Source organism: Grus americana, chromosome 4 (genome assembly GCF_028858705.1).
Source record: "Grus americana isolate bGruAme1 chromosome 4, bGruAme1.mat, whole genome shotgun sequence".
Taxonomy (NCBI): Eukaryota; Metazoa; Chordata; class Aves; order Gruiformes; family Gruidae; genus Grus; species Grus americana.
The window spans coordinates 122,310-147,440 of NC_072855.1; the positions used below are offsets into that span (position 1 = coordinate 122,310).

The 25,131-nt window shown below is 59.0% G+C and overlaps 4 protein-coding genes across 9 annotated transcripts in view; 2 read left to right on the top strand and 2 right to left on the bottom strand.

Annotated features, from left to right (window-relative positions):
• Positions 1–32: 32 nt before the first annotated feature.
• On the bottom strand, positions 33–9,171 carry HTRA2 (HtrA serine peptidase 2). Its single transcript, XM_054825129.1, has 8 exons — positions 8,608–9,171; positions 6,892–7,096; positions 6,627–6,821; positions 6,322–6,354; positions 5,760–5,868; positions 4,841–4,910; positions 724–819; positions 33–412 (listed from the first exon to the last, which is right to left on the bottom strand). The coding sequence occupies exons 1-8, from the start codon at positions 8,964–8,966 to the stop codon at positions 247–249; spliced, it is 1,233 nt and encodes a 410-aa protein (XP_054681104.1). The 5' UTR covers positions 8,967–9,171; the 3' UTR covers positions 33–246.
• A 179-nt stretch (positions 9,172–9,350) lies between these two features.
• AUP1 (AUP1 lipid droplet regulating VLDL assembly factor) lies at positions 9,351–20,641 on the top strand. 3 transcript variants are annotated; one of them, XM_054825312.1, is made up of 12 exons: positions 9,351–9,476; positions 9,904–10,041; positions 10,589–10,739; positions 11,685–11,872; positions 11,958–12,030; positions 14,970–15,043; positions 15,928–15,994; positions 16,578–16,683; positions 17,012–17,158; positions 17,334–17,497; positions 17,703–17,791; positions 20,502–20,641. In XM_054825312.1, exons 1-12 carry the CDS (start codon positions 9,427–9,429, stop codon positions 20,548–20,550), a joined length of 1,296 nt encoding a protein of 431 aa, XP_054681287.1. In that variant the 5' UTR covers positions 9,351–9,426; the 3' UTR covers positions 20,551–20,641. The 3 variants fall into 3 exon arrangements, with proteins under 3 accessions (XP_054681287.1, XP_054681289.1, XP_054681288.1); XM_054825313.1 differs by lacking the exon at positions 9,351–9,476 and adding an exon at positions 10,225–10,505 and having other exon boundaries at positions 9,907–10,041; positions 20,502–20,634; XM_054825314.1 differs by lacking the exon at positions 15,928–15,994 and having other exon boundaries at positions 14,970–15,038; positions 20,502–20,634.
• A 73-nt stretch (positions 20,642–20,714) lies between these two features.
• On the top strand, positions 20,715–23,535 carry LOC129205811 (BCL2/adenovirus E1B 19 kDa protein-interacting protein 3-like). Of its 3 annotated transcripts, XM_054824060.1 has the most exons (6): positions 20,715–21,016; positions 21,673–21,805; positions 21,914–22,043; positions 22,119–22,213; positions 22,357–22,506; positions 22,825–23,535. In XM_054824060.1, the coding sequence occupies exons 1-6, from the start codon at positions 20,932–20,934 to the stop codon at positions 22,871–22,873; spliced, it is 642 nt and encodes a 213-aa protein (XP_054680035.1). In that variant the 5' UTR covers positions 20,715–20,931; the 3' UTR covers positions 22,874–23,535. The 3 variants fall into 3 exon arrangements, with proteins under 3 accessions (XP_054680035.1, XP_054680034.1, XP_054680033.1); XM_054824059.1 differs by lacking the exon at positions 20,715–21,016 and having other exon boundaries at positions 21,242–21,805; positions 22,385–22,506; positions 22,825–22,841; XM_054824058.1 differs by lacking the exon at positions 20,715–21,016 and having other exon boundaries at positions 21,246–21,805.
• The window catches only part of LOC129205808 (dedicator of cytokinesis protein 2-like), a 76,945-nt gene continuing 75,306 nt past the window's right edge, over positions 23,493–25,131 (bottom strand). For both annotated transcript variants that reach the window (XM_054824050.1, XM_054824051.1), the window contains 2 exons: positions 24,459–24,592; positions 23,493–24,387 (listed from right to left, as the gene is read on the bottom strand). In XM_054824050.1, the coding sequence (XP_054680025.1) occupies positions 24,298–24,387; positions 24,459–24,592 (224 nt within the window). In that variant the 3' untranslated portion in view covers positions 23,493–24,297. The remainder of the gene's footprint in view (positions 24,388–24,458; positions 24,593–25,131) is intronic.

Consider the following 25,131-nt stretch of genomic DNA (forward strand, 5'->3'; position numbering starts at 1 on the left):
CCGTGGGAAAGAGGCCAGGCAGCACTGTGGGGTCCCTAGAAAAGTGCTTTATTTGAGTACAGAGGGCAATGGTTGCACCACGAGTCCACCCAAGCACCGGGCCGGGCCCCTCTGCCTGGCCCCTTCCAGTCCCTCACAAGCTCTCAGTCCCTCCCCGACCGGCGCACAGGCACGGCTCAGTCCCATGCCTCGGCTCTCGGCCAGCACCGCCAGCCAGCACCCGCAGCCGCCTGCGCGACAGCACCGCTACTCCGTGACCTCAGGGACGACGCTCACCAGCAAAGTGTCGTAGCCACGCCGCACCAGCAAGGCCAGGCTCTGCTGCGTCCGTACTGCCTCGTACACATCCTCCGCACGGCGCGATGCTTGCCCGTTGATCTCCAGCACAACATCACCTGCCTTCATCCCTGCCCTGCGGGGAGAACGACGACAGGAACGCACAGCGGGCAAAGCAGACGCTCAGCTTTGTCTTCGCAGAAGGATGGGGAGCCAGGCATTACAGGAGGCTGGGGCCACTGCACCGGGCGTTCCTCCAGCCACACAGCTACCCTGGCCACCGCGACGCCAAGCCTGGGCAAGGGTCACCAGCTGGTTTCTGCTGCAGACTGATGGCTGTGGGGCCCAAGCCCTGCTGCTCTGGAGCAACACACTCAGAGCTAAATACCTCCCATCTTGCGTGGTTGCTCTGCCATGCCACCCCCCAAGGCACAGGGCAGCACTTACTGATGTGCCGGGGAGCCAATGATCACCTTGTGGATTAGCACTCCGTACGAGACATCGGGGAAGCTGGGGTCGCGCAGCTTCAGCTCAGCCAGGATGCTGCAAAGCGAAAATCAGCATCACGGTAAGGAGCCGGGAGGCAGAGCAGGGCTCCCACCCCGCCATGGCTGCACAGGCTCGGAGACCACAGCACAGAACCTCTCCTCCTGCGTCCCCGCACACCGCTAAGCACAAGCAACCAGCTGCAAACCCCGGGGGCACCCAAACACCACCGTCTTCCTGTCAAAAACTAGAGGACAAAAGTCCTGACTGCACCAGGGAGAGCTGGAAGCTACCAGAGCAGCTGCCAGCTGGATCACCGCTGCTGGTGACGCACTTCCCCTGTCCGAGCAGCCCCACGTCAGACCGCCCTTCCTGCTATCAGATCTACCTCTCCCCTGCCCGTTTCACTTCTCTGCCTTTCGCAGGGAGGACAGAGAACAAAAGCTATGCTCCTTTTTGCCAGATGCGTCAAGCAGAGGTAAACCAACATCTCTCCTCCAGAGTCTATAGACTAAACAATCCCAGTTCCTCCAACCTTCCCACAGATTAGGTTTTCTAAACCTAGCTTAAATTCCGCACCTCTCACTGCTCCTCTTTGGACTCTCTCCAACTGCTCCTCACCCCTCCTGAAAGCATCCAGAACTGGACACAGTGCTCCAGCTGGATCTCACCAGAGCCGAGGGACCGTGCATCATGTAAACAGCATTCTTCCCTCAAACACTCTGCATCAGCTCGCATCCGCTGCAGCCCCAGAAATTCTCACGGTCTCTCTGCCCAGCTCCTTGCTGGTACCCCTTCAGTCGGTTCTGGTTCCCCACTTCGCACTGGTCCTTGCTGAACTCTCAAGCTGCCACCCCTTCTCGATTTCACAGGATCACAGCACGGTTGAGGTTGGAAGGGACCTCTCGGTATCATCTAGCCCAACCCCCCTGCTCAAGCAGGCTCAGTCAGAGCAGGTTGCCCAGGACTGCATCCAGTCAGGTTTGCAGTATCTCCAAGGTTGGAGACTCTCCGACCTCTCCAACCAGCCTGTGCCAGGCTTTGACCACCCTCCTCACAGAAAAAAAGTGACTTCTTGTGTTCAGATGGAAGATGGTGTTTCAGTTGGTGCCCACTGCCTCTTGTGCTGTCACTGGGCACTACCGATAGAACCGATTTGATGTGGCCTGCACGTTTACCAAGTCACGTCTGCTGCTTCTCCTTTGTCACTAACGCTGAACGCCACGCGCCCTTGAGCAGGTCTCTGTACAGACACAGTAAACGCGTGATTCCCTGATCCTAGGCTACAATAGCACTAAGCGTGGCTGCACCTGGTTGCGGTGGGTTTTGACCCCAGCTGGCAGGTAAGTCCCCACGCAGTTGCTCGGTCACTCCAACGGCAGGATGGGGAAAAGAATGTGAAGGGCAAAAGCAAGAAAACTTGTGGGTCTAGATAAAGATAGTTTAACAGGCGAAGAAAGAAAAGAAAAAAAAAAAAAGCAAGTGATGCAAAGGCACTCGCTGACCACCTCCCACCAGCAGACGGATGCCCAGCCAATCCCCAAGCAATGGCTACCTTGGAAAAACTCCCCCCAGTTTTATTGCCGAGCACGACGTCATATGGCACGGTCAGTTCAGGTCAGCTGCGCCGGCCGTGCCCCTCCCAGCCTCCTCCCTGGGGTGCCGAGTGAGAAACGGCAGGCCTTGACACTGCGTAAGCGCTGTTCGGCAGCAGCTAAACCCAAGAGTTTTGGTCTCAGATCTAACGCACAGCACCGCGTGGGCTGCTATGAAGAAAATGACTCCAGCCAGACCCAGCCCGCAGGTCGGCCAGATGAGGGGTCCATCTTTCCGACCACCCTATCGCCTACAACGCCAGCTGCAGATGAGAGAGCTCCCAGCTGCCTACGGCCTCCAGCTGCCCGGCTCCAGCAGCTCCTGAGCTGGAACGCTGCATATTTGCATTTGAAAGCCAGTAAGATTTTTTTTCTGTAAAGTTTTCTAGTTGCTCTTTGGAACCCTACAACGTCAGCGAGTTCTATCACAGATTGCACGAAGAACCAACCCATTATTTTGGACATCCATCTAGTAACACCCCGACCAGCAACACACCCCAGCAGCAGTTCCGTGTAGAACCTGTTCCCAACAATCAGCGTCTCTTTCCTTTGCTGTTTGTCAAAGTCCTTTGCTCAGTCCCTACTCCATGCTGTAAGATGACTGCAGAGGGCTGCGCTACCCAGGGTCCCGTCTCTTCCTGTGCCTTTCTGCGGCCAAGGCGAGGGTACCGACGAGCTCCACCCCAGCTGAGCTCCAAGCCGTTAGCACGTGGCTGTTCCCTTCGGGCGGCGGAGCAAAGGCCCGGTGTCTCAGGCAGTTCCTGCCTGCCAGACAATCTGTGCAGCAGGACCAGGATGCCGAGGAGCGTGCGCCCAACGTGGAGCTTCTCCTTCTTCCTGTGCTAGGGCAAGTTTCTGGCCTTTCAAAGGAGCATGTCCAGACAGTGTAATCACCCGATTCCAAGGTGAGCAATCCTTTGTTGGGAGATCTTCCCAGCAACCGGGCACAAACAAGCCTTGCAGTCAGATGGTTTCCCAGGCCCAGACTGCTCGCTGGCTGTGCTGAAGCTGGACCCGCTTCCCAGGAGCCATGTCCTGAGCATTTCCGACGACTTCTCTGACAGACTTCGCCCTGCACGCCTGTCCAGTGAAGCAGGAAGAGGCTGGGCTCCCACATCCCACAGGTTTTGCCGACTACCAGCACCATCTACCGGGCACGACAGCAATGCTGGCAGCGTTCCCCACCCACCCCACTGCCCCCAGTCTCGGGAGGCACACAGCATCTGCTCCTCCGTTTGCGTCCCAGGCAGGAACCCCAGAGACCGCTCGCGGTGTCCAGAGGCGCAGGCAGCCTGCAAACCCAACGAAGGCACAAGAGCCACGAGAGCTTTAGTGAGGGACACAGCACAGCCCTGAAAGGTGTTTCTGCCAAGGGAGCTACAGCCACCAACCCCGCTGCCACACTGAGCCCCAAGAGTCACTAAAGGTCTCTTGAAAGGCAGCTGCAAGAGCCAAGGGAGCAGAGCAGGCGCTCTGTCCTTGACAAGGAGAACTGCTCTCAGAGGTGAGAGTGCAGGTCCAGCACGCTCCCAACACATGCGCTTGCTGCATCTCGGAGGCTGCTGGTAGGTGTTCAGGTTTAGCTGCTGCAGCAGCTCCCTCCCAGGGCTCGCAGCCCCGAGCAGAGCTCCGTGCAGGCCTGACCAGCGCTGTCCAGCCCTCAGCAGGGCTCAGCTGCCACTGCCTGCAGGGCACCAGTCTCGGGGTGCTTGGTTGGCTGCCAAAGCCACAGGCACATCTTGGGGACCAGCTGAAGCAAGAGTAGTGGGTGATCCTTCCACCAGACCCAAGCAGGTTGTCTGTCCCCAGTCCTCTTTGCTGACCAGAGCGTTCCTTGAGATGCAGAGGTAACACAATGCCCTTCCCAAGCCACAGCCACGAGGGTGTAGAGTCTCAGACACACAAGTCATCCTCTTCCCACTTGTCACGGTCAGCACCACGATGACTTCTCTGCAGAGGCAGCACCCACCGTTCCTCCTGAGACCCAGGAGCCTCACACCACCCTCTGGGTGGCAGCCACACTGTGTGCACCAACACAACCTGCTCTCCTACCTGTTTACCTCCTCCCCCAGTCAACTACTGCGGGCAAGTTTCATCACAACTTGCAGTTGGTATGTTGCGTATCTATTAATTTCACAATGTTTCTGGTGGCTCTTCGTTCATGCTGTGCTGCAAGGGCTCTTTATTGTCTTCTCCCCCTAATGACAATTACAGACTCATCTAGCACTCTTGTGGGTAAGTTCAGGGACTTTTCATCTGCTTGCAGATTCTGCCACAAGTGTAGGAACTTGCAAGCTTCTAATTTACCTCTGAGCCTAGAGTCTAAATACAACATGAGCATAAAGAGATCTGAGAGCGAATGCCTAAGCTGCGAAGACAATCCTCCCAAAACCAGGCGCTCGTGGTTAGCGTGTGAGATCCCATCACACAGCCACACGCCCCAACAAGACTGGCCTGTTGGCCCCCAACCTTAGAACACATACCTTGGTGTAAGAGTCAGCATCATCACCCCTATGTAACGGCGCTTTGTCTCTGTATTGCCAAACCATGAGCCTGTCAAAGGAAAGGACATCAAGTGGCAAGGCTGAAAACAGACACGCACTCAGAACAGCACTCGTCTGAGCCGGCCGAGTCACAAAGCCCACACCTGAAGGCAGACGCTGTGCAGAGGCAGCCATTCTGATTCCCTACCAACAGCTTATTTAAGTTCCATTTACCAGTTAGAGCTTTATACGTACTGCATGCTTCGCTTTCCTGATTTGAGCTGTCATTTTTTTGACTGAGAATATCACTTCATGGAGTCAACATGAGAGCCAGGTAACAAGATCCTGCGTTAAATATATTACCACAAACATAAAGGAACAAAACCAGGCAATGTTCTACAGGAACTACATTAACTACCTGTCCTTTACGATGCAGCTGAATCCTGCACCTGTGTTTTCACTAGTACACACAAGGCTAAGTTGCCCCCAGTTTCCAGGTCATCCTTTCCCTTCTTGAACATCAACAAATGCTCCACTCATTTTCCCAGATGTTGAGATCTAATGAAAAGTAGCAATGGACAAAAAAAAAAAAAATCCTCACCTGCCCCTGGGGACCTAAGTGCTAGCTACCTGGGACACTTTAAAACGTCTGTATGCGCAGCAGATGCAGGCCAGCGTCCTCCTTGCAGTCCCTTAGGCCCCTGTGGGCAGGGAAGCAGCAGCACAGCTTTCCCATGGCAGAGGGAACTTTCATGCCAGACGGGAGAATCTTCTTACCCCCAATGACTATTTCTCCCGCTCTGCTTGCCCTTCTCTCAGAAGAAGGGCCCGGAGCCCAGCTGTGCCAGAGTTCCCTCTTTCATCCTCCTCCTTCTGGCCTCCTTCCCCCAATACGCGAGCAGGGAGACACCCAACTCACTTTTGCGCTGCTCCTCCTTTTCCAGGAACTTCCGCAGCCGGTCTGAGGGGATGGCAAAAGAGATGCCTGATGTCACCTTCATAGTGTTCACCCCAATCACTTCACCGTCCTGCAGGGGAAAGGGCACCGTGTGGAGAGAACTACTGCGCAAACCCGGAGTCCCGTTTGTGCACCCATCCCTTCCCAGCCTGCTGCTTCTGCAGACTGCCCAACCCTGCTGAGGCTGCGCGGGGACCGGTCCCACAGGCTGCAGCCCACGCAGCCCCTCTCTCTGCCCTGCCAGCGTCAGCCACGCTGCCTCACCAGGGCAGGGCTCAGCTCTGCCTTGGCAGAACCCCATCGGCTCAGGCTCCGCGACACAGACGCTGCACAGGGCTCCCACGCTGGGCTGATCCCCGCTCCTCCTCACAGGGAGCCTGGAGCACGCACAGTCCCTCCCTCCTGGCAGCTGTAGCACCCACAGGTGTTTCCGCCAAGGGGCACCGAGCCCCACGGGCCACACACCAAAGGCGGATGGCACACGTCTGCCCCAGCCAGCGAGGGTGCCAGCAGGACAACTTACCAAGTTGACGAGGGGGCCCCCGGAGTTCCCAAACTATGGCAGAGGAGAGAGCAGTAAAGAGGCCATGAAAGTGATATCCTTGCACAGCGGGACCCGCAGCAGGGAGGCAGAGTCCAGAGAACAGGGTCAGGCCAAGAAACGCAGCCAGCGCTGGGTGACTGGCCAGAACCCCTTTGTCCCCCAGTGCTCTGTGTCTAGCCTCCTCTGACCTCACAGCACCCACAGCCCTTCCCCAGCTCCCCCCTCCCCAAAGAGGGCAGCCGGGATGAGCTGCCCACCCGCCATGCACCGCAAGTTCCCCTTACGTCGATAGCAGCGTCAGTCTGGATGTACTCCATGTCGGAGGCGGTCAGGCCCAGCTCCCGGCTGCCCCGCTGGGCAGAGCTGACGATACCAGAGGTGATGGTGTTCTGCAGGGCGAACGGGCTGCCCATGGCCACCACGAACTCTCCCTGCCGCACCTCGGAGGAGCGCCCAAGGGGCAGGGTGGGGAGCGGGTGCTGGAAGAGAGGAGGACGGTGAGCAGACGAGAGGGAACGAAGGGAGCATCTCCACGACCGTGATGCGCACCTTAGGCTTGATCTTGATGGTAGCGATGTCTGCAACCTGGTCCACGTCCTGCACCACGGCGTCATACTGCTCGCCACTGGCCAGCTTCACTCGCACGCGCCGCCGGTTTGCCACCACGTGTGCGTTGGTCACAATGAGCCCATCCGGAGACACCAGGAAACCCGACCCGTTAGAGATGGGCACATCACGGCCCGAAAAGGGATGCCTGCAAGGTGGGCACAGGTCAGGGAGGGGCGACAGGGACCCTGGGGAGGGCAGGCAGGGGCCAGGCAGACTGGTAGGCCTGGAAAGAAGCTGGGGATAGTGAGGGTGTCGGGGCAACAGCACGATGGGGAGACTCCTTCGCTTCCCCATGATAGGTCCCCATCTCGAGAGTCTGCACAAACATGCGCACAAGCAGGGGAACAAGCAGGAACAATCAGGAGCCCGTGTGCAACCATGCAGGTACGATCCCGCCGGGACTACAGAGGCAGGGTGGGAAGCTCACACGAGTGGAGAGCTGCAATGGATGGTGCAGGGGAAGGAGCCGCAGGGAGGCAATTAGGAGGGGTTGTGATTTGCACAAATAAGTAGCCTGAACACACAGAGCCTTGCCTCAGAGCAGGTAATAACCACTTGGGAGGTGATGGGTACACCTTCTTTACATAGCTAGAGGAAGATGCACAATTGCAGGCTCTGGTCCCCACGGGGGATGACAATCACCCTGACCTCTGTGGGAAGGCCTGGTGCTGGGTGAGGCAAGGGACCTAGTGACACAAGCCACAGACAGGGCTGAGGTGCTCAGTGCCTTTTTGCCTTGTTCCTTGGGCCTCCCAAGCCCCCGTGCTCAGAGCCTGTGCAAACGCAGCATTACACAGAAGATCAAGGAAGGGATTGCTGAAGCCAGCTGGGCACGCACAAGTCCGTGGCACCAGACAGGACACATATGAGGGGGGTGCCTGATGTCCCTGTGAATGCTCAAATGTCACAGTGGTAAAGAGGGGCTCCTGATGGCCGGAAAAGGGCAAACATCGCACCAGCCTGCAAGGCTGCTGGTGGTCAGCTACTGACACCACGCCTCACGAACAGAGAAGGGCCAGCACCATTTAATGCCTTTGTTCATGAACCGGAGAACAGGACGCTGCAGGCACTCAGCAAGCCCGCAGGTGACAGCACACTGGAGGGGACGGCTGGCAAGCTGAAGGGCAGAGCTACTATTCAGAGGTGCCTGGACACGCTGGAGACGTGGGATGGCGACGCAGGATGGCAAGAACGTCATGGAATTCAAAGGCAAACGCAAAGTCGTGCTCCTGGGGCAGGACCTGCACCACAGGACAGCCTGGGGCCGCTGCCTAGAAAGCGGCTTTGCCAAAACAGCCCTAGAGGACAAGAAGGCGGCAGTGACGTGTCCCTGTGGCGAAGGCCAGCTGTGTGCCAGCTGTGTGCCGGCTGCATGTGCCGGCTGCGTGGCGAGGGGACGGATCCGTCCCTCCCGCGGCACTCGTGGGGCCCCACCCGGACGGGTGCCTGGCACACGGGACGGGGCGGCCGGGACAGCGGGCTGCGCTGCGCGGGGAGCGTCGGGGGGTCCCTCCCTGGAGGGTGCGCGGAGGACGAGGCCAGACCCTTCCCGGAGGGGCAGGACGGGAGGGGACCGAGACAGGGTCAGGAGGGAAACCGCCCCGCCGGGTAGCGGGGAAGCCGGCTCCGGGCCGCGGGGGGCTGCGGTGCCGGTACCTGCCCACGATCTCCACGTAGACCAGCGCGGGCGCCGTCTTCTCCACCACGTCGGCGATGAAGTTGAAGGCAGCGCGGGGCGAGGCGGGCGGCGGCGGGGCGGGCACAGCGGCTCGCAGGGCGGGCAGCGCGGGCCGGCGGCCCTCGCCCTCCCGGGCCCACAACAGCACCAGCGCCGCCGCTCCGGCGCCCAGCGCCGCCGCCAGCGCCCGGCCCCCGGGGGAGGGAGAGGGGGGCGGTGGTGGAGGCGGCGGCGGGGGAACTTCGGCGGCCCCACACAGCGCCCGGCACCAACGCGCCGCGCCCGGCCGCACCGGGACCCGCACCGGGACCCGCGCCCACCGCGCCAGCGCCGCCATGCTGCTGCGGGCCCGCCCGCCCGCGGGGCACGCTGGGAGCTGAAGTCCCGCCCCGCCAGGCCCGCCCGGGAGGTGTCGTCCGGCCGCGGGGCACGCTGGGAGCTGTAGTTCTGAGGCGGAGGCCTGCCGGAAGCTGTAGTCCGCCGCGGGGCGCGCTGGGAGCTGTAGTCCTGCTGCGAGTCGTGCCGGCAGGCGTAGCGCGGCCGCCGGCGGGGGAGGGCAGGTGGGGTTTGCGGCGAGAGCAGCTCACCGGGCCCTTCGGACCCGCCAACCGCCCTCCCCGCGTCACCGGCCGCCAAGGGCTCCGCGGCGAGAGGGAGGGGGGGAGGGGGGGGTGTCGCGCGTTGCACGCCGGGAAGGCGCCGGGCCTCCCAAGCTGCCCCGCGCGGGCCAGGCGGGCGGCCGCGGGGGAAGATGGCGGCGGGTGTCGGGCGTCTCTGAGGTACCGGCTGCGGTGGGGATGGAGTCTCCTGCGGCCCCGGGCCCTGAGCGGCTCTTCGACTCGCACCGGTGAGAGCTGTGGCGGCCTGGGGGGCGCGCGCGGCCCTCTCCGTGTTTCGTGGGGGTGGGCCGCGGGCTCCCGGGCGAGGCCCGGGGGTTCGGGGTGTCCCGTGGGAGGTCCGCGCAGGAAGCTGGGGTGGCCCTGCGGGGGGGAGGCCCTGGGGGTCCAGCGGGGGCAGGGGTATCCTCCGGGAGCCTCGCGAGGAATGTCGGGGTGTCCCGCGGGGGGGCCGATGAGGGTCCACGGTGTGTCCGGGAGGCCCGCGTGGAGGCCCGGGATCGGTTGGGTATCTCGTTGGGGAGGCCCGGAAGGTTACACGGAGCGGGGGATGGAGGGCGGTCCCTGGGGAGGGCCGGGCGGGCAGCTGGGGGTCTGGCCATCCCGTATGTGTCTCAGCCACGCTCAGGCTGTCTGTGCTGCTCTTGGGCCCTACAGGTTTCCCACCGATGGGTTCCTGCTTCTGGCCCTGCTGCTCTACGCACCCGTGGGGCTCTGCCTGCTCATCCTGCGCCTCTTCATCGGCGTACACGTCTTTCTGGTCAGCTGCGCCCTGCCTGACAGCGTGCTGCGACGGTGCGTGAGCCTGGCTCTCCCCAGGGTGCAGAGCTCCTGCTGTTGCCCGGGGGCGGGGGGGGGATGTGGTGTGCAGACACCGCTGTGGGACAGCATGGGGCGGGGGGCTGCCCTTGCCCGTTTGGGGTCCTTAGCCATAGAGGCTTGGCTCATGCAGAGGTTTACAGGGAGCTGTGCTTTCAGGACTCTGTCCCCAGGACCCATGAAGGTGCCTTCTCTGCCAAGACCAAAGCTGGCAATTGCCTCTTGAGTGCTCAAGGACTGATCTGAAACGCTTGGATCAGCTGGGTATCCTGCTAAGAAATTCTGTGGTGGCTTGCTGCCCCGTGTTTCATGCTGCAGCTACAGCTCTGCAGGCAGCCTTCAGCCCCAACTGCAGCCCTCCGTCAGTTCCTGTCCCAGACATCTGTCATATCGTTTCCATTTTGCACCAGTGTCCTTTGTCAAGTCACACAAACTCCCAGGTCTCTGTTCTGTTGGTTGGATGTGTAAGCCAGCAATGGCTCAGACTGCAGGACTCGAGGAAACCTCTTTCCCCCCGCACCAGGTTTATTGTACGCGTGATGTGCTCGGTGCTGGGCTTATTTGTGCGGCAAAGTGATCCCCGGCTTCGTGATGTCAATGTGAGGGTGTATATCGCCAACCACGTGACACAATTCGATCACAACGTCATCAACCTTCTGACCTCATGTAATACGGTGAGTAACTTGGAGTCGGAGCACGGCAGGTCTGGAAGCACCTCTCTCCAAGAGAAGTGCACAGGGAGCTCATTCAGAATTTAGGTGTAGCCCTGAGCCTCTTCAGTTCTTATCTATTAACCTAGGATTGCACAAGCCTTGAGGTTTTTTTCTGTGGTTCAGTGTCACGCTTTAGGCTCTGCATGGAAAAAAAGAAACAGGGTGAGGAAGCAGAGGAAATCTTACGGTGGGTATTGATTTTACTGAAAGAGAGTGGACAAATCCTAGCATCTGTGTCTTTTTCTGGCCTTTCAGATAGGTGGTGTCAGAAGCAGGGTTGGTTGTGGGGTTTTCCCCCAGCACTGGGTGCTATTTCTGTGCATGTGGACAGCCGGCTGTGCTGCAGAGGAGCGCTGAGGGGAGCTGCGGGGCGGTGGTGCCCAGGTTATTCTGCTGGGCTGGTGGTTGTGTAACTTTCCCTGTACTCTTGTGAAATTCCTTATGTGTGGAGTTCCTGAATCAACAGGCTCCGAATGTGCCTGGGAGTGGGTTCGTTGGTCCTATATCCTGAACAGTGATAGATTTGTTCCTTATCTGGAGAAAAGTAACTCTGGAAGTAGTGTATTTTTTGCCAAGCGTGTCAGAAACTACTGGAGAGACCATGGGGAAACACGGTGTTGCCCAGGGCAGGGGAGCAGTTTGTTTCTCAGGCAGACAGAGTACAGTTCTGGACTGAAGATTAGGAATGAAGTTCCTATGGAATTGGGGCCAGAGCAGTTACTGAAGCCTGGCAGTAACGTGTTCTCTGCTGCTAGTACTTTTAGCATGCAGGTTGTTCCCTCAGCCCCCAGAGGCTGGTATTTATGCTGATAAATAGGAACTTTGTCTCTCACTGTCATCTGGGAAAGCAGACCTCGAGGGGAGGGCAGGACGGCGTTTCTTCCTTACTCTCGTTTTCCCTTGCAGCCTGCATTGAATGGTGCCCCTGGCTTCATCTGCTGGTCACGGGGATTCATGGAGCTGGGAGTGACGGGAAGCCGAGCAGAGCTGGTGGATTCCCTGAAGGTGTATTCGTCCCACAGAGAAAACCCACCGCTGCTGCTGTTCCCGGAGGAGGCTGCCACCAACGGCCGGGCCGGCCTGCTCCGCTTCAGGTACTAGGAACAGGTATTCCTGCGGCAGGGCTGTCGTCACTGTTTTAGCTTTGGGGTCATTCACTGCCGAATTCTTCCTTTTCAGCTCTTGGCCGTTCTCAATCTTGGATGTGGTACAGCCAGTTGCCCTACAAGTTCAGAGGCCTTTGATCACTGTGGTGAGTCAGGGACGTAGGGCAAGGAGGAGTTGTGGAGGCGTGTGCTGTGTGAGGGTCTTGGCAATGCTGTTAATTCTGCTTCTGCTTTGAAGCCTCTGGGTAGCGCAGCCTGGCCTTGTGTCCTGTCACCCCGAGGACTAGCTTCTCAGTGCTAACACTGTTTCTCAAGCGCCTTTCCCAGGGAACTTCTGCAAAGTCAATACTCTTCTAGTTATGCTGGCAATTTTGATAAACGTTTTAGTGGCTCAGCTGTCTAACGCTGTGCCATCTGGCTTCCATGATCGTAGCATCACTGTGCCTCATCTCCTCTTTGTGAGCTCCCTTTTTAAAAGAGCTTTGAAAGAATAGCTCCAGTCACCTTGGAGAGTGGCTGATGTGCCAAAGGTTGTGCAAGGCTCTCTGGAGTAGGTTCTTGAACTCTTGTCTCCCAAATGCAGATATGATGCAACATTAGCTTCAGAAAAGTGGCAAAGTTCGTGATGATAATACTAGCGCTGCTAAATAGATTGCAATAAAACTGTTCTCAGCTTATTTAGAGAGTGAGATTTTGTTGAATTTCTTATTTCTTGATATGGTTTATGGATCTATTTGATTAAAAGATGTTTTATATTTGTCTGACATTCTAGTTGATTCTCTGTTGTCCATCTTTTTAAGGTGGATAGATTTAAATCCACTTACCAGCAGGTCAGAAAACATCACTGCCTGTACTAAAACATCAGCGTGCAGGTATTTTTAAAGTGAGATTCTGTTAGGGATTAATTCTTTGCCGGGTGCTGTTTAGTGCTGTTATCGGCACTGCAGATTACAATATTGAGATCCCTGCTGGTGAAGTTCAGGTTAGTGAATAATGAAGCAGCCAGATTTTTGCTTGCGATCCCCTGAACTACTGATAGGTGCCAGTAACGGCTGTTACTTGTAAGTCTAATGTGGTCTGTGGGTACGTAACGAGGAATATCTGCCGGGGTGAGGAACACAGTGTTAGCTGGATGTGCGCAATGCTGAAAACTGCTAAAATATTACGCAAAGCTTTGGTAACCCCACTGCCAGGAAAGTGGGGCGGTAGTAGAGGGAGTTCAAGGAGGCCATAAGCACGATGCAGAATCCAGAGAGCAACACTTCAAGGCACTCAGCTTATCAGAGAAAAGGCAGAGAGAATGTTGTGGACAGCTGCTTGCACATTGGAGGAGAGGCTTAAGAGTGGAGAATTCTTATTTTTTGTCTGACAAAGCACACAGCAGCAGTCTTTGTGCTGAGACTGAATGTTGGTACTACACAGTTTTGGATTAAGATGCAGTTTTCTAACAGTGAAGATACTTTAAATTTTTGAACGACTGCTCCAGAGAAGTGGGAGAGCTGTCCCATTCTGGACTGCTTATCGTGAATATCTTTTTGTGGGTTTGGCTCCTCCGAGAAGTTCTGTGAGATGTGACAATTTGTGTATTTGTCTGTGCATCCCTCCCTTCATGAATGTTGGGGAGAACAACATGCGCGTAACTGCAGATCTGTTTGAAGATGCTGGTTATAGTCACTTCTTGGCTCAGATTTTTACCTTCAGGGCTCGAGCAGGACTTTTTGCCCTTGATGCACATTGGCTAAGTAAATCCCGGTGGATTTCGTGTGTAATTGTAAACCATCAGAAACTTCCGAGGACTGGAGATGCAATGCTTTGAATACTTCGATCAGTGCTTTACGGAAAGCTTTCTTAGACACTTATGTGATATATATCAGACACTGGGCTGAGCAAACCACCAGACTTGGGTTTAAGAAAGAATTTTCTCCAGCTCCACTTGGCTGGAACCTTGAAGGAGGGTGTTGTTCTGTGGCACAAGGCAGCGTAACTGAAGTCTGTCTGTCGGCATCACTATAAGGCATTTGATTTTAGGTTTCTTAGATCTGTTTATCCAGGAGATGAGGCTTCTTTATGTTACCCTTGGTGGCTGTGGTTTCTGGGCTTTTCTCATTTATAGCACATCTTTCCAGGCTGTGGAATAAACCAGGCACGAGGCCTGTCTTGGAGCCACGCTGCTTTGGTTGACAACGAAGTCAGGTGTAAAAGAAGCTGAGGCAGCTACGTTGTAAGCTGTAGATCTTGAGATGGTTTTCTCGCCAGCTTGTGGAAAGTTTGTTCACTGCAGGATAAAAGTAACCAACTACAGAAATCCTAGGAACAACACCCATTCGATAGCAAATTCTTTAGAATCATTGAAAAGTGCAGGTTGGGGGAAGTCTCTGGAGGTCTTCGCTTCAGCTCTCTGCTCTCAGTCAGACTAGCCTCTCAGGACGGTCCAGCTGCTCAGGGCTGTGTCCCGTTGAGGAGGATGGAGAGCCCACTGCTTCAGAGCGCCTGTTCCAGTGCTCTCTGCTGGCAAGCATCACAGTACTTCTTAGGGAAAAGAGAAATAGGAAGAAAGTAATAAATTACAGCTCACCTTTAATGATTTATCTTCAGAGAGAGGTGTTGTTTAAGACTTCACAGTGCACCCTATTTGGAAATGAAGAGATAACGCTTATGGGAGTTGAGACATTACATGGACTGTTCCCATCAGAATAAGGGAGGATTGTTCATGGTTCTAAGGACACATTAGTAGCTCTTAAGGCATTTTCAGTCCTTTTTAAAGGCACAGTCTGGTAGAGAATGTGGAGATATTGAGGGGAAAATGTTGCTGCCCTAGTGGGAGGAAAAGATGACTCGGAGCAGTGAAAACTTCAACTCTCTTGCTCTGCCTGGTGAAGACTACTGAAGGTGAATCTGTCCTGGAGCTGCCCTCACTGTGCACTGGGTTTGCCATTCCCTCTTTCCCAGTCCTCCACATCTCTCTGCCCGTGTATCTGTTACTCGCTGCCGTGGCTTAGCTGTGTTCTGCCTGCCTGCTTCCCTGATAGAGACCTGACCAGCTCGTGTTTTGTGGGCTGCGATCTCATTGTGCTCTCTTCCCCAGAGTGTGGCTGACTCCTCCTGGATTACAGAGCTGGTCTGGACCTTCTTTGTTCCCTTCACAGTTTATCAAGTAAGGTACTATCTCTCTCTCTCTTCCATTTGGGGCAGGGTTTAGGGTGGGCAGGGATCTGAAGTTTCTGCTGTTGTAGTAAGAGATCTTTTGGTATGCGCTAATGCGCGCCCTCGTTGTGGTGTCTCAGCATGGCTTTGTTCAGCATTATTTGGTCCATGCCAGGTCCAGCTTTGGACCAGCTTCAAGCAGCTTCTGAAGTGGAGAGGGCTCTTGGTTCGTGCGTTCAGTTGGTGAAGGACAGGAGTATCTCAAGGCTTTTACATCAAGTTTGCTGGGTATATTTTTGAAGCTAGCTGCTCTGCTGTAATTCACCCCAGGGTTGCTCAGGTCCCATGGGTGACTCCCTGCAGGCAGCTCGGTCCTCTAGCATCTGTCTCTTCCCTGCAGTCCCTTGGAAATTGCAGAGGTGGTTCAGACACGTGTCTAGGGCCCGGGTGAGCCCACATTGGCTGAGTAGCGTTGGTGTAATAAGGGTCCATAGGCAGTGGAAGGGGCTTGGAGACAAATTTAGGGGTTGGGGTATTTCAGTAAAGAAAAGTCTTGTGCTGTAGCTTTCCCCGGCCTTGCTGATCTGTTTTCTACTTTCATGCAAATGGCAGTGTCTCCTCGTTTGGGGCCTTACTGGGAACTTCATTAGGAGATACTTCGCATGTTACGCTTGAGTGCTAATAAAGATTCTGTGAGCCAGTTTTGTCTTCTGAGCTGTGCCTTGCCCTTAATTTTCAAAGCTAGTGTTGAGGTTTGACACTGGTCTTGTGGGGAGAGATTTGGGGTGAGCAGGGAGAGCTGAGGTGGGGATAGCACCATTGCACGATTGATCCCAGATGGGGCTGGCTCCTCCAGCAGCCCTTGAAGCAGTCAGCCCAGTGCTGTTGTCCCCATTCAGGTGGATGCCGTCTGTCCCCAGACGAGCTGAAGAACTGAGTGAGGATTTTGCGCTCCGAGTTCAGGAGGTAGGAGGATGGACGTGGGAGAGGGATGTGTAGGACTGCTGCAATTTGGGATGGTCCCAGAGGAGAGTGGGGTGCGAGCAGAGTTGCAAAGGGCATTTCTGGATGGGTGTATTTGTATGATGGGAACTCTGGCCCATATTTATTGCCCCTTATAATGATTCAGTTTTGCCATGGCCTATTTGCTACCCCCCCCCCCATTAATCCTTTCTGCCGGTTATCAAGGCTCTCCCCATTTAGTTCAAACCTTTCGCTCCTTTTTCATAATACCACAAATCAAGTAAAGTGATTGTTTCTCCACCTTTCCCTTATGTGCTGGGTACTTCATAGCTCCTGTACCAAAGATCTGGTGTCTCCCTGTCAGCCCGTTCTGGCAGGATGATATTGCCTACTCCTGGTCCTTCATGTGCTCCATGCAACACAAATGCGTCACTGAGGCCCTGGAGAAATCAGTTCCCAGTCCTCTTCCCCTCGCCGAGGCTCCACGCAGGCCTGTACATCTGATATGCTCCCCTGCAAGATGGGAATGCCTGGGTCACGCGTGTTGTGTGTCGGGTACATGTGACTCTTCTCTGCATTTCTGCAGCTCTTGGCCATGGAGCTGGGTGTGGTATCCACACGGCTCACCGCAGCAGATAAAACTGAGCACATGAAGAGGCTGAGACACACATCGCTTCTCCCCTTTGCCCCAGGTGGGTGTCCTGGGTAGTGTCCTGATTAGGAACTGCCACTTAGGCTTTGCCTTTGAGGAGGCCTCAGTCTGCTCTTGGTTACTCGTGCATGGAGGGAGAGGAGAAGGCATGTTCGACATCCTCCCGGGGAGCAGGAGCCTGTGTGCTCTGGGCTGGGGCTTGCAGCTAGCTGGCAGGGAGAGGACCACTGCTCCTGAGCACAGGTTGTGCACAGGAGGTCCAGCTTTCTTAGCACACCAGTTCGTACTAAAGAAAGCGGAGCTGTTGCAGCTCGAAGGCCGTGTACCTTTAGGCCACTCTCTTGTGCCCACTGTTCTTTCTCTTGCAGCCTCAAGCCAGCCCCAGGCAGCCAGGCCCAGGATGCCTTCCAGCCTGACCGGTGTTGCTCCCGAGGACGTGCGGATCACGGCAATGGCTCAGCGGGTCAAGGAGGTGTTGCCTCATGTGCCTCTGGAGGTCATCAGGATAGACCTGGGTAGGTGATGCCTGGGGTGTTAGCAGCGACGCAGGGTCACCTTCCACGCCAAGTCTCTGTGACACCTGATAGCAGAAACCTTGTCCCTGCTGCACTGTGGAGCACAATGGCAGCAAGGATGTGAGGGTCCTGATGTAGCAGCTCCCTCTCTAACAGATCCTCTTTGTCCCTACAGCGCAAACCAACTGTGTGGATACCACCATTGCCAACTTGCTGGAGGGGAGAGTACCCTTCTTCCCTGAAAGTAAGGAGGCTGGTACTGACCTGCCTGCCCCGTCTACCTCCCAGGCTGCAGCTGCTTCTGGCATCCAGGGCTCCGTAGCTGTGCCTTCTTCCAAGGTACTTTTGGTGGTTGTGTCCTCTCCTCTGGTCTGATGGCTCGCAGCCAGAGCATGATGGCCTGTGTTCAGGACCAGCCATGACATCAGGGGAACGGAGCATTTTAAACTGGAGGGTGAATTGGCATGCCGAGTCCTTGCAGAGCCACTAAGGCGGTCTCCTGGCTCTGACTGTCTCCTGATGGCTCTTGTGCTTTTTGTTCCAGCCAGCTACAAAGCAATTTGCAAAGTCCCCTGTGGAGCGGCATCTGTCCTTGCAGGAGCGGAAACGAGCGTTGTACGACTATGCGAGGAGGTGAGAGTCCACCTGCGCCTCGCCCCGTCAGAGTCCCGAAGCCCCGTCCCCAGCAGCACCCAGATATGCCCCAAGGAAGGGTCAGCCCTTGCTTTGCCTCGCGTCCTATTCCTCTCCTCTGGCCCAAGGCAGCAGGGCTGAGGTGGTGAACCCTGGCTGAAGGAAAGAGGAGGCAGATGTTTGTCTGCTTCACGTCTTCCAAGTGTGCAGCCCCTTGTCATTCCTGGGAAGCACTCTCTGTCTCCTGAATTGCCACTGGGCTTCTGGTTTTGGGGACTAGGTGGGATAGAAGCTGTTTGCCAGAAACACGGCTGCTGAGGAATAGGGCTTAGCAGAAAAAACCCTTGTTTGGTTCTTTGGTGTAGCGGGTTTGACTGACAGAAGTCATTGCGGGACTAGATTTCCTTGAAATCGGTATTGATGCTATGGAACACTCATTTTAAAAAGAAGTTTGCTGTTTGGCAGCAGGGACAGTGCAATTAATCTTCCTCAGTGTAAGCGGAGAATAACAGAGCAGGGAGCGAGTTTGACCTCTGTGCGTGGTTTTGATGAGGCAGCTATTGGAACAAGCGTCTGGGTCTTTTTTTAGAAAAGATACAGAAAATTCAGGATGAGTTTGGAGGGGAGGTTAAGTCTGATTAACTTAACTGTAAATGAGATGGCACACTATATATAGTTCTGGGTGAAGGAACCAGGTTCTGAAAGGCTGTTTAATGTGCTAGAGAAAAGCAGAATAGTAACTAATGGTTACCAGTTGTAGGCAGACAGATTTTACACAGGTAATGGGGTAGTCGTTTCTGCAAAGGAAATGGATTAATCAGTGGAATAAGCTTCCATCAGAAATGATGGCTTCTCGGTGCCTGGCTGACCCTGTAGAAGATGGTAGAGATAACGGAGCGTTTGGCTCAGTCCGGAGTGACCAGGCCTGCTTGCTGCAGGATCGGTTCCCCTCTCTGTAGGGCCTTGCTGAAGGGGAGAACCTGTCTGGTGTCGTGCTCGGGTGTTGTGCTGAGCTTTGCTCCGGGAGAGGCAGGGGGAGATTGCGAAGGTTCAGGGATCACTTAAACCTTTGAGATCCTGTGACTTTTTGACACCGCATCAGCTTCTCCCTACTACTGAAAGTCAGGAATTCCCATGCCTGAAAGTTGAAGCTAGGCAAATTCTAAGTGCCCATGTGTAAAGGGCTAGCCCTAGGTGACTCTGGGTAGCTCTTAGTCACCAAGAATTTAAACAGGTCTGTTCTTCTGAAAAGTCCTTTCAGTTTAGAGAAATTACATCTCAGAATAGTACTATGGCGTAGAGAATGGTAGACTCTGTCTTCGGAACTGTCCCTCAGACCTTTTGACGTGAGCACAGAGATGGCTGAGGGCTCTTGGTGGATCCACCGGGCATGATGTGTTCACCAGCAAAGAGGGTGGAAATCCTTTCCTGTGGATACCCCCCTGCATTTGTCACTCTTCTGTGTGCCGATCCTTGATGTCCCTTTTCTGAGGCTCTTCTGGCTATAGTGATCTCTGTATTTCTCTGAGAGGGAGGGATCCCAATGGGATTTGGAAAGGCGATTGTGCTCCTCACCTTTCTTTACGCCAAAGAAGGGCCTCCCTTGCTGTCCCAGGCTCGAGAGCAGGTACATGTCTGTCTCAAGTTCTGAGTGACAGCAGCAACCCCTGTCACTCAGCCGTTTCAGGCTCAGAAGAGGTTCGCAGCTCAAGGCTTGCTGAATGTTTTATTTTCGTGTAGCCCTCTGCCCAGGCTGCGGACAGTACCAGCAAATCGCAGTGCAAGACGTGCCTGTTCTCGGGGCAGGATTTTGCTTTTTCAGGACAGTTCATTCTGCAGCTAGCCGGTGTTGAATGGCAGCGCACGTAGGCGGTGGCGGAAGCTGGGTGTCTGTCAGGTCAGGACAGTGGTCACAGGAGTCTGGTGGTCTTCAATGTCGCCTCTCCGTTCTCCCAGTGGGGTTGGTCTGGTCTGGCACCTTTTCCTGCCCTTGGGGCCTGGAGCGTTGTGTGTCTCGTCCAAAGTGAGCTGTAAGGCTTGGCTTTCACCGTCCCACGCTCAGGGACAGTTACAGCTTCTTACCAGCAGCCCGCACCGCTCCCCGTGTGCTTTTTTAGCTCACCCAGGGAGAACGCTTTGGATGCAGGCCGTGCCTGGAGTTGCTGGACGTGGAATGGCAGGGTGGTTTGGGAGAACCTTTGTGTCAGGAAACCCCCGTCCCCAAAGCCGGGCAGTGACCCGCCCTGGGCCCGGAGCGGCTGCTGCTGGTCTCCAGCCCGTGCTGGGTTAATGCCGTTGGGGTGTCCCAGCCGTGGCTTTATTTAGCCCCGTGGCTTCCCTGGAGCCGCCTGCTCTGCCTGCTGCGCTCGCCCGAGTTTCCCTAAGGCTGTAGACGAGCTTGAAGTGAAGACGGGGTGCGACTCGAGCGAGCGTGCGGTCTGGGCAGGTCCCGCGTCAGTGGCTGACGCTGGGCCTCCGGGGGCTGGGGGGTCGCTCAGCTGCCCGGCGCTGCCCTCCGGCCCCCTCACCCCGTGGGGTCTCCCCTTCCCCTTCCCCTTCCCCTTCCCCTTCCCCTTCCCCTTCCCCTTCCCCGGCGACGGAGCTTCCCGGTCGGGTGTCTGGGAGGAGCCGGCGGGGGGATGCCAGCCAGCTTCCCCCCGCGGGGGGCGGCGGGGGCCGGGGCCGTGCCTGACGGCGCTTTCTCCCGCAGGAGGTTCGCCGAGAAGCACGGCGCGGCGCGGGCCGGCGGCAGCCCCTGAGCGGGCGGGGCGGGGCGGCCCCGGAACCTCCCGTGCCCTGCGCGGCCGGGCCGGGGCGCCCCCTGGCGGCGGAAATAAACGGCGGCAGCGTCTGGCGCGGCTCGGCTCTGTGGGCACCGGGGCCACGGGGGGGCGGGGCCACGGGGGGGCGGGGCCACCCCGGCTCCGTGCGGATCCGCACGCGCCGCGGCTGCCGCCCGTTCGCTCGCCGCACGTAGGCGCCGCTTAAAGGGGCAACGCGACGAGCGCGGCGCCTCCCGTGCCGGGCGGGCTGCAGCCGGCGGCCGCGCTTTAGCCCGGGGTGCCGACCCCGCGGGCCCCAGAGGACGGAGCCGGTGCCCTTTTAAGAGGCGAGCTCCCGGTGCCGGTGGCTTTATTTACATGGGGGCTCGCGGGCGCCACGTGACTGGCAGAGCGGCGGGGGCTGAGCGCGGCCGCACCCGCTGGGCCATGGCGTGCGACGACGGTCCGTGGGGCGCGCGGGGCAACGGGGGGGCTGAGCTACCGGGGGTCCCGGGCGGGCCGGCCAGACGCGGGGGATCTGGGTCGGTGGGAGCCCCGGGAGGGCTGACGTGCGCCGGGGGGAGGTCAGTGGGGGGTCCCGGGCGGGCCGGCGTGATCCGGGGTGCGGGTCCGGGGGATCCCGGGGGGGGGCTGGCGTGCACGCGGGAGGGTCTAGGTCAGCGGGAGCCCCGGGAGGGTTGGCGGGCGCCGGGGAGCCTGGGTGGGCTGACGTGCGCCGCGGGTCCGGGTCAGCGGGGAGCCCAGGGGTCCCGGGCAGGCCGGCACGCACCGGGAGGGGCTGATGTGCGCCAGGGGATGCTGGACCGACGGGGGGCATGGACGGGCGGGCTGGCGTTGCACCGACGGGGGTCCCGGGGGAGCGGGGCGTGCCGAGGAGCAGCCCCGGGGCAGGTAGGGGTGCACGGGACGTCCCAGGTCGGAGACTGTGCTCGGTGGGGCCCTGGGCAGCGGTGCAGGATGCACCGGGGGGGGGCTCCCAGCCAGGACGGGGCGAGCCAGGGACGCCTCTTGAGCAGAGCGGGGTCCGCTGGCGGGCCTGGGGCAGAGCGGGTGGGCAGCTCGGGGGACGGGCTGGTGCTGGGCTGACGGCCCCCCCAGGCTCCTGGGTGGAGCTGTGGTGTGGCCCAGGGTGCCCAGAGCCCGAGCCCGTGCCCTCGCGGTTCTCCTCCTGCCACGCCGACGTGGAGCGGATGCTGCTGGAGGCCCAGCTGGAGACGGAGAGCGGTGACGGGTGAGTCCCAAGGAGGATCCGGGCACCTGGAGTCCTGCCTGGCCAGGGTGGGCGTCGGGGGGTCGAGGAGCAGCGCAGCCTTGGTGACCGAGGGGGTTATGTTTGCAGTGGCCTGCTCACGCTGGGCTCCCCGGCCTGGGACGACGATGGAGCCAGGCAGGCGAGCGAGCAGCCTAGGGAGAGCGAGCTGCTCCCTCCCCGCAGCCAGCCCCAGCCGGGCTGCCCTCACCCCCGGCAGGTAAGGGAGCCGACCCCCTGCACTGCGCCCCGCGGGCCGTGCCGCTGGCCTCACCTGCCCTACACCTCCTTCTAGCGGGATGTGCCGGAGGAAGCCGAGTGGAGGGAGCGACGCCTGCCAGCATCCCTCGGCTGGGCCTGTGCCCGCCGCCCTCGGCATCTGTCTCCAAAGTAAGGCCCGTGGCCCCCACCGGCGTGTCCTGCTGTCCCCCACCCTTGCTGTCTGCCTCACCGCCCCATCCTGCTGTCCCCGTACCCTCCTGTGTGCTCTGCCCTCTTCCCTCGTGCCCCCTTTAACCGTGCGCTTTCCCCAGGGAGTTTGCCTTTGTGTGCTCCCCCCAGCCGGTGCTGTGGAGCCTGCAGGGAGGTGCAGTGGGGAGAAAGAAGAGACTTTTCAGTTCGGAGCTGCTGCTGCTCTTCATCCCCTCGCTGCTGCTCAGCCACGTGCTGACCCTGGGACTGGGGTGAGTTTCTGACGGGCCTGACCTGTGCTGTCGAGTGGCCTTGGCCAGAACCGACCCCTCGGGTGCAGGCAGGGTGAGCCCTGTGCTGCTGGGTGTCTGGGGCTGTCCGGGGGCCTCTGGCTGCCCCGACCCCGGGGGCTGTCCCCACGGGAAGTGGAGGAACGCTCCTGGAGTTGGACTGCTCATCCTTGGGTGCTGTCCTACACCACTTCTCCCAGTCGTCTCCACGGCTGCTGCCCTCTCCCCTCACTGCTGGCTCGCTGAGGCCAAGCAGGCTGCCCCTCTGCAAGTGCCTTACAGTCGCTCTCTCCAATCCAGGATCTACATTGGGAAGCGGCTGGCAGCCTCCTCGGCAAACCCGCTGTGAAGAGCTGGGCTCAGCGAGAGACGGGTGGCTCCACTGCCCTGCTCCTCCGCTCAGCGTGTGCAGGGAGCCCAGGCACCAGCGCGGCCCATCTGGTCCCAGACCTCGTGTTTGTGGCACAAGGCGCTGTCTCCCCTTGTCCCTTCTTTAGCTCCAGCCCAGGGAGCTGATCCTACCCTCCCCCGTAGACAGGAACCCACTGATGGCAGCTCCCCACTGCAGGCAGCCCCTGCCCTCCCCATCCCTTGGTTACGGGTCCAGGTTCCTCCTTTTTAACACAAGATTGTAAATACGACTCCTGAGCCCACAACACTACGTGCGAATAAACAGCCCCGTGCCAGCTCGGGAGGCAGAGCAGCGTGCCAGCAGTCACCGCGCCAGACCCGGCACAACCCAGCCGGGGGAGAGCGGGTGTGCTCCCCAGCAGCACCAGGTTCCTGTGGGTTTTGCCTGCCGTGGGGCTCCAGGCTGCAGGAGGGCGAGTCCCCGCTCTTTAGGGTGCTGGGCTGCTGTGCCGGTGTGGTGCCTGGCGGTGGAAAGGCCCGCGGTTGGGCTGCGCGTGGGCAGGGACGAGTGCTGGGGTGCACACAGGGTTTTCAGCCTCACCGCAGGGTGCCCAGCTGATGCGTTAGTCCTTTATTAGGTGGCCGTGGCTGTGGCCTGATGCAGCAGGGAGGCCGGGGCCGGAGCCCTGCACGGCCGGCCAAGGCAGCTGCACCAGCCTGGCGCAGGCAGGGCTGCAACGCCAGATACCGGCAGGAGAGCTGGCACTGCAAAGCGCGACGCTGCCCGGGCCCACTCCCGTGCAGTCAGAGCGCCTGGGCCAGAAGCGTTTGTCCTGGTGCTGCGGGATGGGGTGGGCGGCCGAGGGACAGGAGCTGCCCCTGGGGCAGAGCGCAGGAGGGGAGGGAAGAGCTCGGCCCGTGCCGGCGGGGAGCTTTGTCACCCTGCACGTGGCGCGGTCCATGGGCAGTTCGGGGCAGAGGGAGGAAAACCCTCTGGCGCAGTGGTCGTCCCGCTGGGGGGGCTGCGTGGGTGGGAGCTCGGCACAGCTCTGCGGGAGAGGCGTCCTGGCACAGGCTGGCGCGAGCTGCTTCGCCTCGGCAGGAACGCGAGCGCGGCCGGGGGCCGATGCAGAGCACTGGGGCTGGGAAGCCCCCGAGGACGGGTGAGTCCCAGCCCTGGGGGGCACCTGGAGCGTGGCGATCGCCAGACCCGGCTGGGCGCAGGACGGCGCTGCCCTGGCTGTGCAGGGTGCTTCTGGTGTAAAAGCTGCAAGGGAGGCGGGCGAGGGGTGGTCCGGCGGGCGAGGATCAAGCAGGGCCGTTAGTCCAGCGACCGGCTGGGAGCAGCGGCACCGCGGGCTCTTCCGTCCCCGTGGGCAGGGGTGGCTGCGAGCGGACGGCGCGGCTGCGAGCGGGCACAGGTCAGAGCTGTGACATTCGCTTGGATTTCGGTGGCGGAGGTGGTGGCGACTTCAGCCCTTTATTTCCGTTTGCTGTCGGCGGTGCGGATGCCTGCGAGCAGCGAGGGCCGTTACTGGGGGCGGGGGGCGGCAGGGGTGGGGGGCAGCGGGGCCAGGCAGTACCTTCCCTCCGGTCGCGGCATCGCTGTGCTCCAGGAACGTCTCGTACACGGTGGGGCTGATCTTGCGGGGCAGCGGCGGGGCCTTGCTGGCGCTCTTCACACGGCCACCGAAACCGGTGGGAGACAGGGACAGCCCTGCGCGGGCAGAGGAGGGCGGCTGGGCAGACACCCGGCCCTGGGGGGGCCTGGGCCGCCGGATGCCCTGGGCTGCCAGGGCCAGCTCTCCGCGTGCGGGACCATCGCGGCCCTGGGCAGAGGGGCTGGGGGTGGCGTGGGGTGCGAGCCCGGCCGGGAAGAAGGGGCTGGCTCCCGCTGGGGGCTGAGCTCAGCACCGAGATCCAGCGGCACCAGGTCCGAGATCAACGGCCGGCAGCTCCACGGGGAGCGTTTGGCGGGGGCCGCGCGGGCCGCGCGGGGTCTGCTTGTGCTTTCGGTACCCGGAGCTCCCAGCTGCGGGACACAGCTGCGCCATTGTGGGGATGGGGCAAGGGGGTGAGGGTGTCTGTGCTGGGGGTGCTGGTACCCGCACTGCTGGGGTGGGGGCACAGCCCTGCTCGTGGGGACGAGGGCTGGATGCTGCTGGTGGCTGTAGGGACCGGGGGAGGTGCCCCCCCAGCCATGCCAGGGGCGGGGGGTGGCTGGGAAAGCACCCCGGGCCAGCAGTCGTGGTGGGG